Genomic DNA, 17,736 nt, shown 5'->3' on the forward strand with positions numbered 1-17,736 from the left:
GTGAGTGTGAGAGTGAGTGTGAGAGTGAGTGTGAGAGTGAGTGTGAGTGTGAGAGTGAGAGTGAGAGTGAGAGTGAGAGTGAGTGAGTGAGAGTGAGAGTGAGTGTGAGAGTGAGTGTGAGTGTGAGAGTGAGAGAGTGTGAGAGTGAGAGTGAGTGTGAGAGAGTGAGTGTGAGAGTGAGTGTTAGAGTGTGAGAGTGAGTGTGAGAGTGAGAGTGAGTGTGAGAGTGAGAGTGAGTGTGAGTGTGAGAGTGAGTGTGAGAGTGAGTGTGAGAGTGAGTGTGAGAGTGAGAGTGAGTGTGAGAGTGAGAGTGAGTGTGAGAGTGAGTGTGAGAGTGAGTGTGAGAGTGAGTGTGAGTGCGTGCGTGCGTGCGTGCGTGCGTGCGTGCGTGTGTGCGTGCGTCAGGTGTGTGTGTGTCTGTCTGTGTCTCAGACCTTAATTTGACTGAAAACACACTCTTTTATAGCGCACAGGAAAGTACTTCTCTCTGAAACACACACACATGCTCTGGTCTAAATGACCGTGAGGCTCGTATTAATCTCAATCATCATCGGTGTTTCCCGCTAATGAACCTCCAGCGGGATCAGATATTATCACACACACACACACACACACACACACACAATCGCTCTATCTTGCGCAAATCTGTAATGGTAAACGTGGCTTGTGACTGATTTGATACGCTCTACATGCTACAGAATTACCACATTATCTGATGTTAGCATGCTAAGCTAATGATGCTAAGCTAAATTAACACCAATACATAAATTATTAACGTAGTAGGCTGCCCAATATTTGTGAATTTACTTTATTTACTGTGTGTGTGTGTGTGTGTGTGTGTGTGTGTGTAGGATATGACACACGGAGTCCTGGAGGAAAACCTGCTGTCGCTGCAGCTCACAGAGGGAATCCATTACTACCACTTCAACTGAAGACTGAGATCCAGATGTCAGACCGGCAAACGAGTGACGGACTAATGAAGCGACTGAATAATGTCGTAAGATCTAAGAATGCGAAACCCTTTTCTGTAAAGGTTTGACGGTAGAGGCTGGAAAACATCACTAGCTCAGTGTGAAACTGGAGAGGCTCATCAGGACCAACTTTACACTTTATTTTAAAACATTCAGATTCGTCAAGTCAACATTTAAATTTTTTTAATCACATGGCTAGCATAATATGACACAATGCTAATATGTTTCTAGCATGTTTTAACGTTGCTAGCATTATGCATTTTCTAGCAGATTGCTTACATGATTTGGGGTTGTAGGCTGGAAAACATCAATGGTTTCACACTGAGCTAATGGAGACGATGAAAAATCCCGGTAATCTGGGAACTGGTTCCTGCGCTCCTTCCCAGAGTTCCCGGCTTGAGAAACCTCTCACATCGCTCTCGCACCTCGACTCAAACACACACAGGTGTCTGTGTGCATTCCTGATGCCCCGCGTCACTGGACTCCTCCATCGTTCCCGAGCGGCGCCGCGCTCAGGGTGAATTATTTTCCTGCTCTCAATCAGGTCCTCTTGCCTGTCGAGTGAGCTGGACATTAGTGTGTGTTAAAGACATTATTAAAGATAGAAGGAAAGAGTGAGTTGCAAATAATGCAGATAAACAGGCAACGTGAAGACATGAACAAGTCTTGTTTCTTTTTATTTTAGTTAGTTGCCAAGGCAACTCTTTGATATCTGATATTTATATTTTATTAAATTCTATTTATATATTTTTTTACTACTGTTCCAGTATGATGCTGTTTTATTTAAAATCTCCCTGATATTAAATATGTATTTTTAGATTTTAGTGTGTGTGTGTGTGTGTGTGTGTGTGTGTGTGTGTGTTAGCTTATCACTTTCTGACAACAGCAAACCGTAATAATTGATGACAGTCTCTGACCGCTCTGGTGAGTTTTATCTGTTTTCCTCTCAACAGTCGTTCATTTTGCCTTGTGTGTGAGAGACACTGGAATGTGTGTGTTCCATTAGGACATTATCTGAGGTCAGCGGCCACGTTCCTGTGTGTGTGTGTGTGTGTGTGTGTGTGTGTGAGAGAGAGAGAGTGTGTGTGTGTGTATGTTTGTTTGAGAGGGTGTGTGTGTGTGTGTGTGTGTGTGTGTGTGTGTGTGTGTGTGTGTGTGTGTGTGTGTGTGTGTCAGTTAATGGAGTGTGTGTGTGTGTGTCAGTTAATGGAGTGTGTGTGTGTGTGTGTGTGTGTGTGTGTGTGTGTGTGTCAGTTAATGGAGTGTGTGTGTGTGTCAGTTAATGGTGTGTGTGTGTGTGTGTGTGTGTGTGTGTGTGTGTGTGTGTGTGTGTGTGTGTGTGTGTGTGTGTGTGTGTGTGTGTGTGTGTGTCAGTGTCAGTTAATGGAGTGTGTGTGTGTGTGTGTGTGTGTGTGTCAGTTAATGGAGTGTGTGTGTGTGTGTGTGTGTGTGTGTGTGTGTGTGTGTGTGTCAGTCAGGTAATGGAGCGTGCTGTAGGTGTGTGTGTGAGGGATCAGGACAGAGGTCATGGCCTGTAAATGTTTAGGATGGCGTGTAGGTGGAGGGTCAGAGCTCAGCACCAGTCATTACACATCTGATCTGTAACACACACACACACACACCATCCCATATAAACAGGGCTCATAAAATACTGAAACTCCTGAGATTATATTTCTACTGATTTAGTGCGATTTGTCTTACTTTATTCTTCCAAATTACCTTTAATTTTTTTAATATACTAATTTATATATTACTATGTTTTTGTTAATAATATTTAGTCACAATGTGTTAAAAAAAGATATAAGATTTGTTATACATAGCCTACAAACACACACACACACACACACGAGGCGCGTGCTGCGTAATAGCCGCGCGCGACTCAGCAGCATCTGATACCAGTGTTTATTGAGCCCAGAATAACCACAGCCTCCTCAAGACACGCGCATGAGTTACACACACACACACACACACCCGAACCTGCTGCTCTACCGAATGGCGAAGCGAATCTGTAAATGAGTATATCATACTTTGGAGCTTAATATTCATAGGGTTCGCCACTGCAAATACCATGAATGTCAGCAGACTATCCGATATCACTGTCAAATTCAATAAAGATAATGGGACTCAGAGGTGTCTTTAAGGTGCTTAAAATATGGTATTTGTTCGCTACTATGCTACTAACACTAAAATAGCTTAAAAAGTACAATTTTGAGGCTTAATCATAATACGTCTGGAATACTATGGGCGATTGTATCGTCGCGGCGCTCGTGCAGAAGGGGCGTGGCTCATGCATACGGGGCGTGGTTTAGAGGCGTGGCTTGTGTTTGTGGGCGGGGCGGAGTTCGAATGAGAGTGAAAGTTTCTGCTGGACTCTGTCAGTGTGTGTGGGCTTCAGACTCGCGATCATGAGCGCCTCAGTAACTCATCTCTGATGTCTGATCCGGATCCGGTCATGTAGTGTTGTAATGACCCAGAGCGGCGGTGACTGTGTTCTTCTACAGACTGAAGCAGATTCTTGGGTTTTTGAAGGATGTTTTTATTCATTCTTCTGTCAGCTCTAGTCCTGTGTGGATGTGCTCAATACTCCAGCGACCAGTGCAACTGGACAGGAAGGTGAGCCTTTACACTCGTGCAACGCTTTATAACTTTATAATGTTGTAATATAAGAAAGAAAAAAAATGTTGCAATAAAATGTTATCTTTATTTCTGTCCAGAGAGAGAAACTGCGTACAAAATAAATTGCTCCTTAAAAGCAAGTCTTATTTTGTCATGCATTTACGCGTGACTCGTTTAGTATTGCAACAATTTATTTCATTTTAGTCGACTTTATCTCTTTTGTTTTAGAAATGTGTGCAGGCAGAGCGTTTTTACATTTTAAAACTAGTAATATAACCGTTAAGACTTGTGTATAATATGTTTAAATGATGAAACTGTGAGATGTGATGGGGAAGGTCCGGACATGCCCTACACTGGACATGCGCGGACACGATCTGATTCGCGAATCATTCTTATAAACCAGAAACGATTCGGATTTTGTGCGTGAATTGTTACTTACTCGCTTGGATTATAACTTTGTTTGGGGTTAAAATTGTGGAGTGGTTAACATGTATGAATCATAAAATCGCATCTGATACAGAATCTACCCACCAGAGAATCTAAACGGCGGTGTTTGAACTATTTGAAAGTGTTCGCAGATTGTAAAAGATCCGTCCGAATGTATCGGTTCACCAGAATGAATCTGATCAGCGCTAAAATTATCAAGTTGTTGGCAGAGAGAAACTGTTCCATGCATTTATGCAATGTTAAAAACTAAAGTCTTTGTTTATTGTTTTACATAATTTATTTGTTTGTTTTGGTGACACCTTTTCTTTTTTCTTTTCTTTTTTCCTTTTTTTCCTTTTTTTTTCAAATAGTTTTTATTTATGGCTTTAAATGCGTTCAGAGACAGAGATTTCGGTGTCAACTTTTGAACTTTTGTATCTAGGCCGAGCAAAAATGGCAATTTATAATACTAGGAAACAACATTGAACGAAACAAAAGTTATAATTTAGAGGCAGCGTTTCTCAATTCAGTGAAATCTAGAATTGTTTTATCTTGTTTCTTTTTATTTGATTTGGTGCCATAAGGGGGCTTTAATATTAGTGATGACAACCTGCATTTTGCATTCATCTTAAGATAATTTAGCCTTTTCTGTTCTGATTCTTGTTTAACAGTGTGTTAATTGACTGGGCACTGTTTTAAAACTTGTAATTTATGATATTCAAATTCTCTCTCTCTCTCTCTCTCTCTCTCTCTCTCTCTCTCTCTCTCTCTCTCTCTCTCTCTCTCTCTCTCTCTCTCTCTCTCTCTCTCTCTCTCTCTCTCTCTCTCTCTCTCTCTCTGGTTTAGTAGCTGACTCGCACTTTTCCTTTCCTTTCAACTCCTTCATTTAACTCTTTGAATCAGACCGCGCGTGAATCTGGCCTCTATTATGCGCTCTGCGACTTAATGGGCTCCAGAAAATGATTTAATAACGTTAATTAAAAGCAAGCCAGATGAATTTCGGGGTCATGTGTGTGTGGGACTCTGCTCTTTTTCTCTGGAGGACATTTGGCGCTGATTCCTGTAGAAACCAAACCCCGTCAGTTTAATTATAATGCCAGTGTCATGAACCCCAGCTGTAGATGTGCAGTTACATCATTTACTCGCCCTCATGTTGATCCAAACCCTCCGTATTTGGTGGAAATACAGGAAAACCATTAATCTGTGTTTTAGAATCAGCCAATCGTTGTTTAGACACTTGCGTTTGGATAAACTCAATGGATGGGACATTGAATCCTGCTTTTTAAAGGTGTTTTTGAGGTCATAATCTTGCTGTTGACCAGGTGTAGAGTGTAAATCAATCTCCAAGCCTCCAGTCACTGAAAACACTGACACAAACACTGTAATCATCCCTATATATGCCGACCACAACCACTTGAAAGCGCTGTGGCGGGGAAAATGTAAAATGTCCCATCTGGATGACAGCTTGTGATATCTTTCATGTGCACATTACCCATCGTCTCCTACCATACGCTTTTTCAGAGACTTCAGGTTGACTTAAAATCCCACAGTTTCGACATCCGACCTCTCCTCGTGTTTCTGAAAGCTCTTGGGGATGAGGAGGAGGTCATGGGTGGACATGAATCCCAATTTGTCAAAGCCTGAGATTTAGTGTCATTTGACAAACGAGAAGCCAGACACAACGAAGGCCCTGTTTACTCCTGGTGTTAAGATGCGTACTGGTCGATCAGATCACAAGTAGACGAGATAAACACATTTACAGCTGGTGTTTTAATCCGTGTCTTTTGTCCACTTTCCGCCACTTCTGTCCTGATGTCTTCGAGGGGAGGGTGGACGGGTAAATGTGTATTTTTCAGATCGTTCTATCTAATGGATGAAATAAGCTCACGCAATTTACACACAGGGTTTGAACTTAACACGCGCCAAATGCGGGTAAAAGTCACCTGTGGCGAGTAATGCGGACAAATCATGAGCCAGTTTGGGTTTGTCAATTTTGTTACTTGCTACGTTTACTCACTTTGCTGGGAAGTTCCTGTAAGCCAAATCTGCGCAGGTTTAGCGCAAATACTCTCGAGTCATCATGATATATTAAATACAGCTTATTGTGCAGAATCTGCGCATATCTGGTTTACTTGAACACACACGTCACTACGTAAAAAATAACGGCGCACTTGTTCATTTGCATTGAAGCAATAGCGAAGATTAAAAAGCATTTGGTTAACAGAAAAGACTTCCAGCATCCTACATTATTTTGATGTTCTTTAGTGATGAGGATGAAAGAGGAAGGGAGGAGATGCTGAATGACAGGATTTAGTTTGAATAAGAAATGAATGTATGAAATCCAAATTGTATAATAATAAGCTGTGACGTATAGTTAATCTGGTTTATTTATCTAGACGGTCTTTTGTGGCTGTTTGAACACATTCGATCACATGAGTGTTTACACTACGAAAGCAATCCGGTTGCAATGTGTTTTCAACTCCCTCTGGACCTGGTCGAAAGTGGACAAGCTTAAAAAGTTTCAGACACAGTTTACACCTGTATTTAGTGTCGTCCACTTGTGATCCAATCGACCAAAAGCATCTGAACTCAATGGACCCTATCATACACCAAGCGTGACGCAAGTGTTTTACTAGTTTCAGCCCCACACAGTTATCAGTTTCACGTCCTGCGCCGCGTTGTTTAAATATCAAATGCCTGTGCGCCCATGGGCTGCTGGTCTGAAAACCAGGTGTGTGTTCAGGCGCAATGTTGGAGTGTTGATATTTTGAGGAACTGTAGACTGCGCCATTGACCAACAAGCGCAATATTTTTTTATTTATTTAAACAGTGTGTTAGTAATGTGCGTACACTCTGCTTATTACGTACGCTAGGGCTGTGCGAAATTGAAGAAAAATGCGATATGCGATAACTCCTTAAATAATGCGATATTCGATATGCGATACGATAATGCTTAAAGTGTGTAAAATAAACTTAAAGGTATAGCGGAGGATCTTTCCTAATTTTAGAAAAGACCCGCCCTCTCCAATTTTTTAAAAAATGCACATGCGCAACACTATTTGCTAACGCTTACATTAACTTTTACTAGCAGTGATTTTAAATGGAATTTTCCAAATAGCATGACAAACTTTACCTGTCGAGTAGAATCTTCGCGACTGCGGCATCAGTGGGAAGCCCAACCTGTGCTTTTAGCGCACGCCAGCGTGTGAACCATAGATATTATATAGAGACTAGATGCCCTATTGGCCGCTGGGCACTGAGAAATACGGCCGCCATCTTAAACCGGTCGTCCTCCTAGTTTCGTTGCTTAGCAGCAGTTAGATTCCAGAGCACTGTGGAGCATTTTCCTGTTCTAATAGGCGGACCAGCGCAAATAGGGCCCGGGATTACTTTTCACAAGTAAATTTTAACATTACCGTACGTTTGGTTGTATTTTGTGAATAGAATATTACCAGATAATTGAGAAGGAGCAAGGATCTTTGATATTACTGTACTGAAATCGTAGCCAGCTAACGTTAGCTAGGCTGTGTTTACTGCATCACTCGGCATGGAGAGGTTGGGTAAAGTAATAATTACAAGAGCTTCACGGTTATCAGATACAAGCATTCAACGGCCCTGTAGTATAAGCATATATAAATATAGGTTATTTGTGTTTGCGCACGTGATATCAGGAAGCAATGTAATAACGTTACCTGTGTAACGTTAATACACACATGATGGCGATGCACAAATCGAGTGTGTGTGTGTGTGTGAGAGAGAGAGAGAGAGAGAGAGAGAGAGAGAGAGTGTGTGTGTGTGTGTGTGTGCGTCACAAATCATTATTGTTTCTTCAACTTATTAAAATATCTTACTTTACTGCAACTATCTGTTTCTGCTTCTTTATCATATTTATAGTGTGTGATTTATAAAATACCTTATATCCTACATCACATATTTTGCTTTTGGACGTCTGGTCACTTTATATCTTATATCAGAATATTATATTACTGTTAAGCCTACTATGAATATTAAAATATGCCGAACCATGTGTCCTGTATCATAGCTACATGAATGACATTTGCAGAAAAAAACCCCGCGTGAAAATCAGTTCGGTCTTCAGTGAGGTATGATTAATTAAATGCGCTGACAGCTCATTGCTCCTGCCATACAGATTACACTGAGTGGAGCGGGTGACCGGTTTAAGATGGCGGCCCCACGGCTCGACCGCGCTAGTAGCGGTAGCGGTCGATAGGGCGTCTATCTATATGATGTCTATGGTGTGAACGGCCTTACGTAAACATATCACCAGAATGATTGACACTTAGGTGGACCAATAGTATAGGCTACCCACCCGGAAAAAGAAAATCCTCCGCTATACCTTTAAATTATCTTTAAAATATATTTAAAATGATATAACCTACATATGTTTCACATTCTTTTTATGACAAGAAAACATCCTTATAACTTCTGAAAGTGAACATCAGTGTTTTACTGTAGCATAAGAAGTGTTATTTTATCATCAGTGTAAACCACAGGTTATCCTACATTAGGGTTATTTAATAAAAGATACTGAATCATAAAATATAAAAATAAAACATTGCTTAGTTTTCACTGTATGAATTAAATATATCCTGATACTTATTAAAGCTAAAAAAACCTTTGTCTTTTGTTCATGACCCCATTTATTGCAAGCTGTTGCGATATGGATATTGCGATATATACATTTGCGATATTTCGATAAATTCGATATATTGCGCAGACTTAACGTACGCTTTAGACCATGCGGTTTGATCCTTAAAATAGGGCTCCAGGTGTAAACAGGGCCTAACATTGTAGAGGAACACAGAAGGGTTGGCGAGTGTTTAGTTAAGAAGCTGTAAACTGGTGTGTTGTGTGTCTGAGAAGCTGTAACTCTCGTGTTGTGTGTCTGAGAAGCTGTAAACTGGTGTGTTGTGTGTCTGAGAAGCTGTAAACTGGTGTGTTGTGTGTCTGAGAAGCTGTAAACTGGTGTGTTGTGTGTCTGAGAAGCTGTAAACTGGTGTGTTGTGTGTCTGAGAAGCTGTAAACTCTCGTGTTGTGTGTCTGAGAAGCTGTAAACTCTCGTGTTGTGTGTCTGAGAAGCTGTTAACTGGTGTGTTGTGTGTCTGAGAAGCTGTAAACTGGTGTGTTGTGTGTCTGAGAAGCTGTAAACTGGTGTGTTGTGTGTCTGAGAAGCTGTAAACTCTCGTGTTATGTGTCCTCAGCGGACTGACGCACGAGTCTCACGCGCGGGACGTGGAGCAGGTGTACCTGCGCTGTGCCGAAGGCTCTCTGGAGTGGCTCTATCCCACAGGAGCCGTGATCGTGAACCTGCGCCCCAACCTGCCGTCCTCCACACGCCTGCTCGTCTGCCTGAAGCCGCGGAGGGACTCGCGCGGGGCCGCGCTGTTCCTGGAGCGGGCCGGCGAGCTGCGGCCGCTGCTGTCGGAGGAAGAGCAGGCCGCCGGGGTCGTGCGCTGCTTCGGCCTCCAGGAGGGGGCGCTGTTCGTGGAGGCGTCGGCGCGCCGGGACATCAACCGCAGGGTCACCGCCTTCCAGTATCAGCTGATCCCCGCGCAGACGCCAGGAGACTGGCCCCACTCGCCGGCAGGTACAGCTCACACATCCGCACAATCTGGAGAACAACGGAAAAGGTTCTGCCGGGACATTATCCCTTAAAGGGATAGTTCACTTTGAAATAAAACTTTGGTATGTTTTAGCTTACCTGAAGTGCCTCCAAGATGTCGGTGTCTTTGTCTCCGCAATAGTTTCAATTTTGATATTTTTAGGTCAAACCATTCTTGTCTGTCAGTCATATAATGCAGGTCTATAGGCACTGTCTCCAAAAGCATGCAGAGAAAAGTAAGTGCACATTGATGGCCTAAGCTCGCGCGAACTCATCCGGGAGTGTTGAGTTTTCACTTCTTCCCAATTTGTAAGCCTTCTATCTTGACACACTACTCGCTTCATTGTTCAGGTCAATCAAAGGCATACGTTGAGCCGTACAGCCAATCACACGCGTTTCTGCTGAGTTTAAAAATGCAACGTCCAATCGAAGGCGGTTAGATTAGTTTCCGGGGAAGAAATCCGGTGTAAACAGATCAGATGGACGTGGTTGTGTAAAAGAGATAAAAACGATATAAATACTGTTCGTTTTATCACACAAACCGCTTGTTTCGTGTCTTAGGCCATCAATGTGCACTTACGATGGGGAATTGTTTAATTTGGACTTTTCTCTGCATGCTTTTGGAGACAGTGCCTATACACCTGCATTATATGACTGACAGACAAGAACGGTTTGACTTAAAAATATCAAAAATTGAAACTACTGCGGAGACAAAGACACCTACATCTTGGATGCACTTCAGGTAAGCTAAAACATACCAACATTTAATTTCAAAGTGAACTATCACTTTAAGTTACCAGACATTTGCTTTAATCCTAAAACACAACACGATGCAGTGTGTAATCCAAAATACTATATTCAGTATATATATATATAAAATGAAAAATGGAAAAGGTCCTGGTCATTTTCTGCCGGGGCATTATCCGTTAAAGGGATAGTTCACCCAAAAATGAAAATTAGCCCATAATTGACTCACCCTGAAGTCATCCTAGGTGTAGTCTCGCGTAGCCAGACCTTCAGACTGACGGCTGAAGGTCTGGAATTCATAGCAGCTTTCTTTGGCCAAGGCCCGCCCATAAGGCCGTTTGACCGACATGTCAAACAACCAATTACAGTTCGTTTCGTTCAGCGTCACGTTTCGGGGCGTGGAAATGTCCCCACAACAACAGACCGGCGTGCAACAAGTCAGTCAGCATAGAAAATCAAAGAAGGAGAAGAAAACAAGCAGTAAGTCATTGATCTGTTCGTGCACGTATAACAACAATGGCGTCTGCATTACCACAATATAACACAATACTGAATCGGCCAGCTGCGATGTCAGCGTCTGTTGTTTCATGTTTGCCCGCAAACGCGGCTGATATCCCCTTCGCAGTTAGGCACTTCACTTGATCTTCCATAATATAGATAGGAGGGGACACACAAATAGTAAAATTGGATCTGCTGGGAATCCTTCTAAATGCTGACAACGGGTCAGCCAGGCTTGGAAAATAGTACTCTTCCCAAATCCCGTCGGCAAACAGGCTAAAATATCTCTTTTTCTCTCCACTAAGTGCCTGAAACAAAACTCCTGCACATCTCTTAAAGAGTCTATGCCGTGAACCTCGCATACTTTTGAGAATCCTACTGTACGTTTAGCTGATCTTGATAAAAGCTCATTGTCACTCATGTAAACACAACAGTTGTTCTTCCGCAATCACACGTCTGCGCTTTGTTTCCCGGCGGAGCGAAAATAAACGCGACACTCGCACCCCCCGGAAATCCGATAAAATTCAACCAATCAGATGACGACTTCGACATTGCTGAAGTGTTTCCAGTTAAGTGTACCATATGCATCAGACGTTTAGCCATTGTTCCGTGGGCGTGACGTCTGAGGCTGAGACTATCCTAGGTGTACATGATATTCTCCTTTCAGACGAAAACAATCTGAGTTTTATTTAAAAAATGTCCTGGCTCTTCCAAGCTTTAGAATGGCGTTCTAATGACAATGATTAATTGTATAATATCATATATAATATAATAATAAAAAATGACAAATAGCTTGTTATAACAATAAAAACACTGGATTTTGCACATATTTGTAACTAGTTAGGATGCAAATTAATATTTGGATCAGAGTTTGCACTGATTCATAGATTGAAACATAAGAACTGAATCTATATTTGCATTTTTTGTGAGGTGCTTTTGTATTCATGATGCAAAGAACAGCTACGTAATTAGTGTACTTAGTTCTGTGATCTTGATATTTCAAAAATATACTAGTGAGAGAGTGAGAGAGAGAGAGTGAGAGAGAGAGAGTTGGCGGTCGAATAACAACACTGTCAAATGGCCGTGATTCACATGAAAGACTGGTTTAGAGAGGTGGTAAAATGAGCCTGTAAAACCTGAAGCCCACAGACAGACCCATCGCCCCCCCGACGCCCCATGTTCAGCCGGACAGAAGATAATAAACAGTGTAATCCAGAGGTGTGTGGGGTCAAGCAGCCTGTAGTGCTGTCAATCACTGTCCACTCGCATCAAAGCTGCTGTGCAGGAGCGAGGAGCGCAGTGCTTTCAAGAGGGACTTATAATAATATCATTCCGTTCACACACAGCTGTCTGTAGAGGATCAGTCTGAATACTCAAATATCGAAATATTCCATCCGCCTCTTCTCCACATATAGGGAATGTTCTCAGAATGTTCTCTCAAACGTTCTTCCATTAATAGAATGTTCGTTTAAAGTCTTGAATGATGTTCTGAAAACGTAAAAATGTTACTACTTGTTTCAAAAATTCTAATAATGTTCCAAATGGAATGTTCCCTTAACTTTCAAGAAAGTTCATGAACATTCATAAACAATGTTTTCTTAACTAAATGGGAACGTTAGCGAAACATATTTGTGTTAGCTGCGCAGCTACCCGGTGTTCCGTCCAGAATCTTTCCTCCGGTTCCCTTCCCCCTCCCCTCTCTTTCCCTGTTTCCCGCTCAACCTTCCCAGAGGGTTTGACTTTATAAACATGTAAGTCCTAAGGTGTCCTGAGCTCCTCACCTGCTGGTCTCACTCACACACACACGTGTGTGTGTGTGTGTGTGTGTGTAATATCTTAAAGCAATGAAAGTTGACCCTGATTTATACATGCTCAAGCTCCAAAAGGGCAAAAAATACCATAAAGCGGTCAAATCTGTATGACTTACAATATGACTCAAATCTCACTTTTGTCAGATTTGCAGTGAACAAATTTAAATATTTTCATAAAAAAAAAAAAAAAAATTGGTTATCTTTAAAGGGCTGGTATAATGCCCTTTTTACAAGATCTAAAATAAGTCTCTGATGTCCCCAGAGTGTGTGTGAAGTTTCCGCTCAAAATACCCCACAGATATTTTTATATAGCATGTTAAAGTTGTCACTTTTTGAGGGTGAGCAAAAACACACCGTTTTGTGTCTGTCCCTTTAAATGCAAATGAGCTGCTGCTCCCGGCACAGGGGGCGGAGCTACAAGAGCTCGTGTCCTTTTACCTCACACACACACACACACACACACAGAGAAAATGTTTGTTCAAACCGGAGTCAGACAAAGATGGAGAGACTCAAGAAGTTTATTTGTTATTAGCAAATACTAACATTAGGCGAAGCTTCAAAAGCGCAGGTTAACATTCCCATGATGTTTGCTAAATGGAATTTGTAATGTTCGTGTAACCGACACACTGGGCTTTTGGAATGTTCGTGTAACCGACACTGGGCTTTTGGAATGTTCGTGTAACCGACACACTGGGCTTTTGGAATGTTCGTGTAACCGACACACTGGGCTTTTGGAATGTTCGTGTAACCGACACACTGGGCTTTTGGAATGTTCGTGTAACCGACACACTGGGCTTTTGGAATGTTCGTGTAACCGACACACTGGGCTTTTGGAATGTTCGTGTAACCGACACACTGGGCTTTTGGAATGTTCGTGTAACCGACACACTGGGCTTTTGGAATGTTCGTGTAACCGACACACTGGGCTTTTGGAATGTTCGTGTAACCGACACAATGGGCTTTTGGAATGTTCGTGTAACGACACACTGGGCTTTTGGAATGTTCGTGTAACGACACACTGGGCTTTTGGAATGTTTGTGTACCCCGACACACTGGGCTTTTGGAATGTTTGTGTAACCGACACACTGGGCTTTTGGAATGTTCGTGTAACCGACACACTGGGCTTTTGGAATGTTCGTGACGTGTAACCGACACACTGGGCTTTTGGAATGTTCGTGACGTGTAACCGACACTCTGGGCTTTTGGAATGTTTGTGTAACCGACACACTGGGCTTTTGGAATGTTTGTGTAACCGACACACTGGGCTTTTGGAATGTTCGTGTAACCGACACTGGGCTTTTGGAATGTTCGTGTAACCGACACACTGGGCTTTTGGAATGTTCGTGTAACCGACACACTGGGCTTTTGGAATGTTCGTGTAACCGACACTCTGGGCTTTTGGAATGTTCGTGTAACCGACACACTGGGCTTTTGGAATGTTCGTGTAACCGACACACTGGGCTTTTGGAATGTTCGTGTAACCAACACACTGGGCTTTTGGAATGTTCGTGTAACCGACACTCTGGGCTTTTGGAATGTTCGTGTAACCGACACACTGGGCTTTTGGAATGTTCGTGTAACCGACACACTGGGCTTTTGGAATGTTCAGATAATGTTTTCAGAACTTTAGCAAAACATTCTATACCTGTTAGCTGGAAAGTCACACGCAAATAACAAAGATAAGTCACACCAGTGTACAAGTCATTATCAGAAATAATGTAAAATACCTGTAAATAAAACTTTTTTTTTTTTTAATCATTGTAAAAATAAAACCTTTGAAGAACATTACTGTTTCCAACAAACTAGCCGAATGTGAGGCGAACTGTGATTCGAGGAAGGTTGTGTGTTTCTGTAAGTGTTGTGTAATGCTCGTCTGGTTCCCCTGAACAGCTGATCTGAGGTCAGTGTGATGTGTGTGTGGGGGAGGACGTGTTGAAAGAGCCGTTCAAGATCTAAAGCGAGTGTGTCTGAGTGTGCTTTTATGTGTTAACGACGAATCACACTTACATTTACTTTCACAAATGCTTTTGTGTTTTACATTTACATGATACTCCGAGTGTGAGTGTTAATTGAGTGTGACGATGAATAGACAACGTTTCTCTGTCATATCATATTGTCTTGGTGACAACATGCAGCTAGTTTGATTCACTCCTGATTCGTTTGAGTCATCAGATGTGAGTCATCTGAACATCTGACTCAATTGCTCGAAATATGACGGCCTGTTGCAACAGTTTTGTAAAAAATTATATAGTCATTTTGAAAATATTAAACCACATTAATGCTATTGTAACGTTAAACTGTGCATCTTTAAAACATTGAAAATGTTATAAAATAATAATGTTACTAAAATATTATGGGTTTTTTTTATGCATTTGTTTTGAGGAATCGTTTTGGTTCGCTGAACGTTCTGAAGTTTTATATTAAAAATTGAAGGTTTATAAATAGAACATAAAAGTAATTTTACAGTTCTAAATATAAAACCGAAAAATAACCATTTGTTTTGAGGAATCATTTGCACAATGAAGGATGAATTATTATTATATATATATATATATATATTTGAATGTTTGTATTATTTACAACTCAAGCTTAAAAGCTATTTAAACACACACCTGTTTGTGTCACAGCCCTGTGTGTTATCGAGCTTTACTGCGGTTTAAACTCAGCCGAGACCCTCGGGTCTGATCATTATAATGATGATAACACTATCTAGACGGGGTCAGAGGGCAAAGGTCAGAGGTCACACAGCTGGAGTGTGTGTGTGACGCAGCGCAGTCCAGACGTGTCTGAGGGGGAAGTGTGTGTCACACTAATGTAAGGTGTGTGTGTGTGTTTCAGTGGCATGCAGACCCTGCACTGATGACCAGCTGCTCATGGCGCTCTGCACCAGCGACTTCGGTAAGAACATATTTATCATATTTACACTCCTTAGATTGTACCGCACTTTCCAGAACATAAGACTAATGCAGCAGAAATTAACTTGATATTCTGATTATGAACAAACATTCTTCCAGTAACGTTAATAGAAACGTTAATATATTTAATAAGGTTCTCAAAACATAAGCACAAAAACATTATTCATGCATCATTCATGGAGCATAATTTTTTTTTTCTGAAACATTTTAGTAGGATGTTCATCTAACGTTTTGTTTCGGAATGTTCAGAGAACATTCTAAAGTATCATTCCAACAATGTATGCAGAATGATGAAATGGAATGTTCACTTAACGTTCAAATAACCATGATTTTTTTTTTTTTTTTTTTACATTTTAAAAACTGGACATTTTTAACATTCATCATAAATTGAATTTGACATAAAATATATATTTTAAATATAAAAACCGATTTACATTTTTTTTTACATCTTTTTATATACAGGTACATTTAAAAAATATAATAAATCCTCCAAAAACTGCACAAATGTGGAGTAAAAACATTAATAAACTGAGTAAAATTACATTTGTAAAAACAAAAAAACAAACAAATTATATACAGTATATATAATAAAAAATTTGTTGCCTGGGTTCTCTTGAGGCCCCAAACAAGGGTTAAATGCATAATACAAGCCACTTTAGAAAATAAGTTGTGCATGTTTCAGATGATAAAAACATTGTGTAGAGCGTAGTTAATGCTGTGTGTGTGTGTGTGTGTGTGTGTGTGTGTGTGTGTGTGTGTGTGTGTGTGTGTGTCAGCGGTGCGCGGCAGGATTCATCACGTGGAGGAGGATGATGATGATGAAGGGCAGGTGTCTGCGCTGCTGTGGCTGAGTCGTGTGTATCGCCAGAAGAGCGGTGTGTTTGTGTCGGGGCGCGGGCGCTGGACGGGGCGAGTGAAGATGCCGGTGCGCTGTGATCCGCGCGCGGGACACGACGAGTTCCTCTTCACAGGACACCTGCGCTTCGGGGAGCCCTGGGTCACATGTGCTCCGCGTTACACACACTTCCTCACACTGTACCGCTCCGCTCTCCACGCGGGAACTAACCCCTGCCACATACACACCGACTGACACACACACACACACACACACACACACACACACACACACACTGCAAGATCAGGGAAACATGTTCGTGGAAACATTTCATCCCAGAATCAATAGAAATCATATTTCGACTGTTTATTTTACACAACACATTCTCAGTACTGCATTGCATCCGGATGTTTGACTTTTGTAATGTTTTATTTAGATTCATTTGTCATTTATTATGTTCTGTACTGCAATTATTTATAAATACACCCCTGCCACAGACACTGACTGAGAGAAACACACACTTCATGTTCATGTCACACTTCACCCCAAAATCAATAGAAATAACGGTAACACTTTACAATAAGATTCAATAGTTAACATTAGTTGATGTATTCATTAACATGAACTAACATTGAACGCACTTTGATTTTAATAACGTATTAGTAAATTTAAGATTAATAAATGCTGTAGAAGTAGTGTTCATTCTTAGTTCATGTTAATGAACTTTATTGTAAAGTGTTTCCGAAATAAATTAGAAAATTATATTTAGGCTGTTTATTTTACAAACACATTTCCCGCACAAAATTCTCATTACTGCATTGCATCCAGATGTTTAACTTTTTTAAATTATGTTTTATTTTGATTAATTTGCAATTTGTTATTTTCAGTACTGCAATTATGTATAAATATTTCACTTAACATCTAAAAAAAAAAATTTAATTGTTGTTATTATAATTATTTTTTAGTATATATTATTTTACAATTATTATTATTAGGCTATAACAATAATAATATTTTTAAAAAATACAGTATTTAAATAGTGAAATATTTATACATATATTTGCAGTACTAAATAATAATTATAATGTATTCATATTTTTGTTATAAAAATTGGGGATATTTGTCTTTATTGTCATGAGACGATAATTGTCACAATTTAATTTTGTAATTTTGTTAATGCAGAATATGATTTCTTGTTTATTTGTTGTTTTCGGGGTGAATCGAGGTGTGTGTGTGTGTGTGTGTGTGTGTGTGTGTGTGTGTGTGTGTGTGTGTGTGTGTGTGTGTGTGTGTG

At 40.8% G+C, this 17,736-nt stretch overlaps 2 protein-coding genes across 3 annotated transcripts in view; both read left to right on the plus strand.

The window, feature by feature from the left end:
* The window catches only part of b3gntl1 (UDP-GlcNAc:betaGal beta-1,3-N-acetylglucosaminyltransferase-like 1), a 20,371-nt gene extending 18,577 nt beyond the window's left edge, over positions 1–1,794 (plus strand). The window contains exons 12-13 of one of the 2 annotated variants that reach the window (XR_013798064.1): positions 852–997; positions 1,268–1,626. Coding sequence is in view for 1 of the 2 variants with exons in the window: in XM_079616485.1 (XP_079472611.1) it covers positions 852–932 (81 nt within the window). In the remaining variant the exon portion in view is untranslated. Of the gene's footprint in view, positions 1–851 lie in introns of both variants that reach the window. The other variant, XM_079616485.1, reaches the window with a different exon arrangement.
* Positions 1,795–3,347: 1,553 nt separating this feature from the next.
* metrnlb (meteorin like, glial cell differentiation regulator b) lies at positions 3,348–17,365 on the plus strand. Its single transcript, XM_079615962.1, has 4 exons — positions 3,348–3,584; positions 9,236–9,621; positions 15,531–15,590; positions 16,384–17,365. The coding sequence occupies exons 1-4, from the start codon at positions 3,502–3,504 to the stop codon at positions 16,695–16,697; spliced, it is 843 nt and encodes a 280-aa protein (XP_079472088.1). The 5' UTR covers positions 3,348–3,501; the 3' UTR covers positions 16,698–17,365.
* The last annotated feature ends 371 nt before the right edge of the window (positions 17,366–17,736 follow it).

The sequence above is a fragment of the Phoxinus phoxinus genome (genome assembly GCF_949152265.1).
Source record: "Phoxinus phoxinus genome assembly, chromosome: 6".
Lineage (NCBI taxonomy): Eukaryota > Metazoa > Chordata > Actinopteri > Cypriniformes > Leuciscidae > Phoxinus > Phoxinus phoxinus.

Bases quoted from the DNA above. Each gene is read 5' to 3' on its own strand.
- metrnlb (XM_079615962.1), top strand. From the start codon at position 3,502: ATGTTTTTATTCATTCTTCTGTCAGCTCTAGTCCTGTGTGGATGTGCT. The intron at 3,585-9,235 runs GTGAGCCTTTAC...ATGTGTCCTCAG, and splicing joins CAGTGCAACTGGACAGGAAG to CGGACTGACGCACGAGTCTC. The intron at 15,591-16,383 runs GTAAGAACATAT...TGTGTGTGTCAG, and splicing joins GCTCTGCACCAGCGACTTCG to CGGTGCGCGGCAGGATTCAT.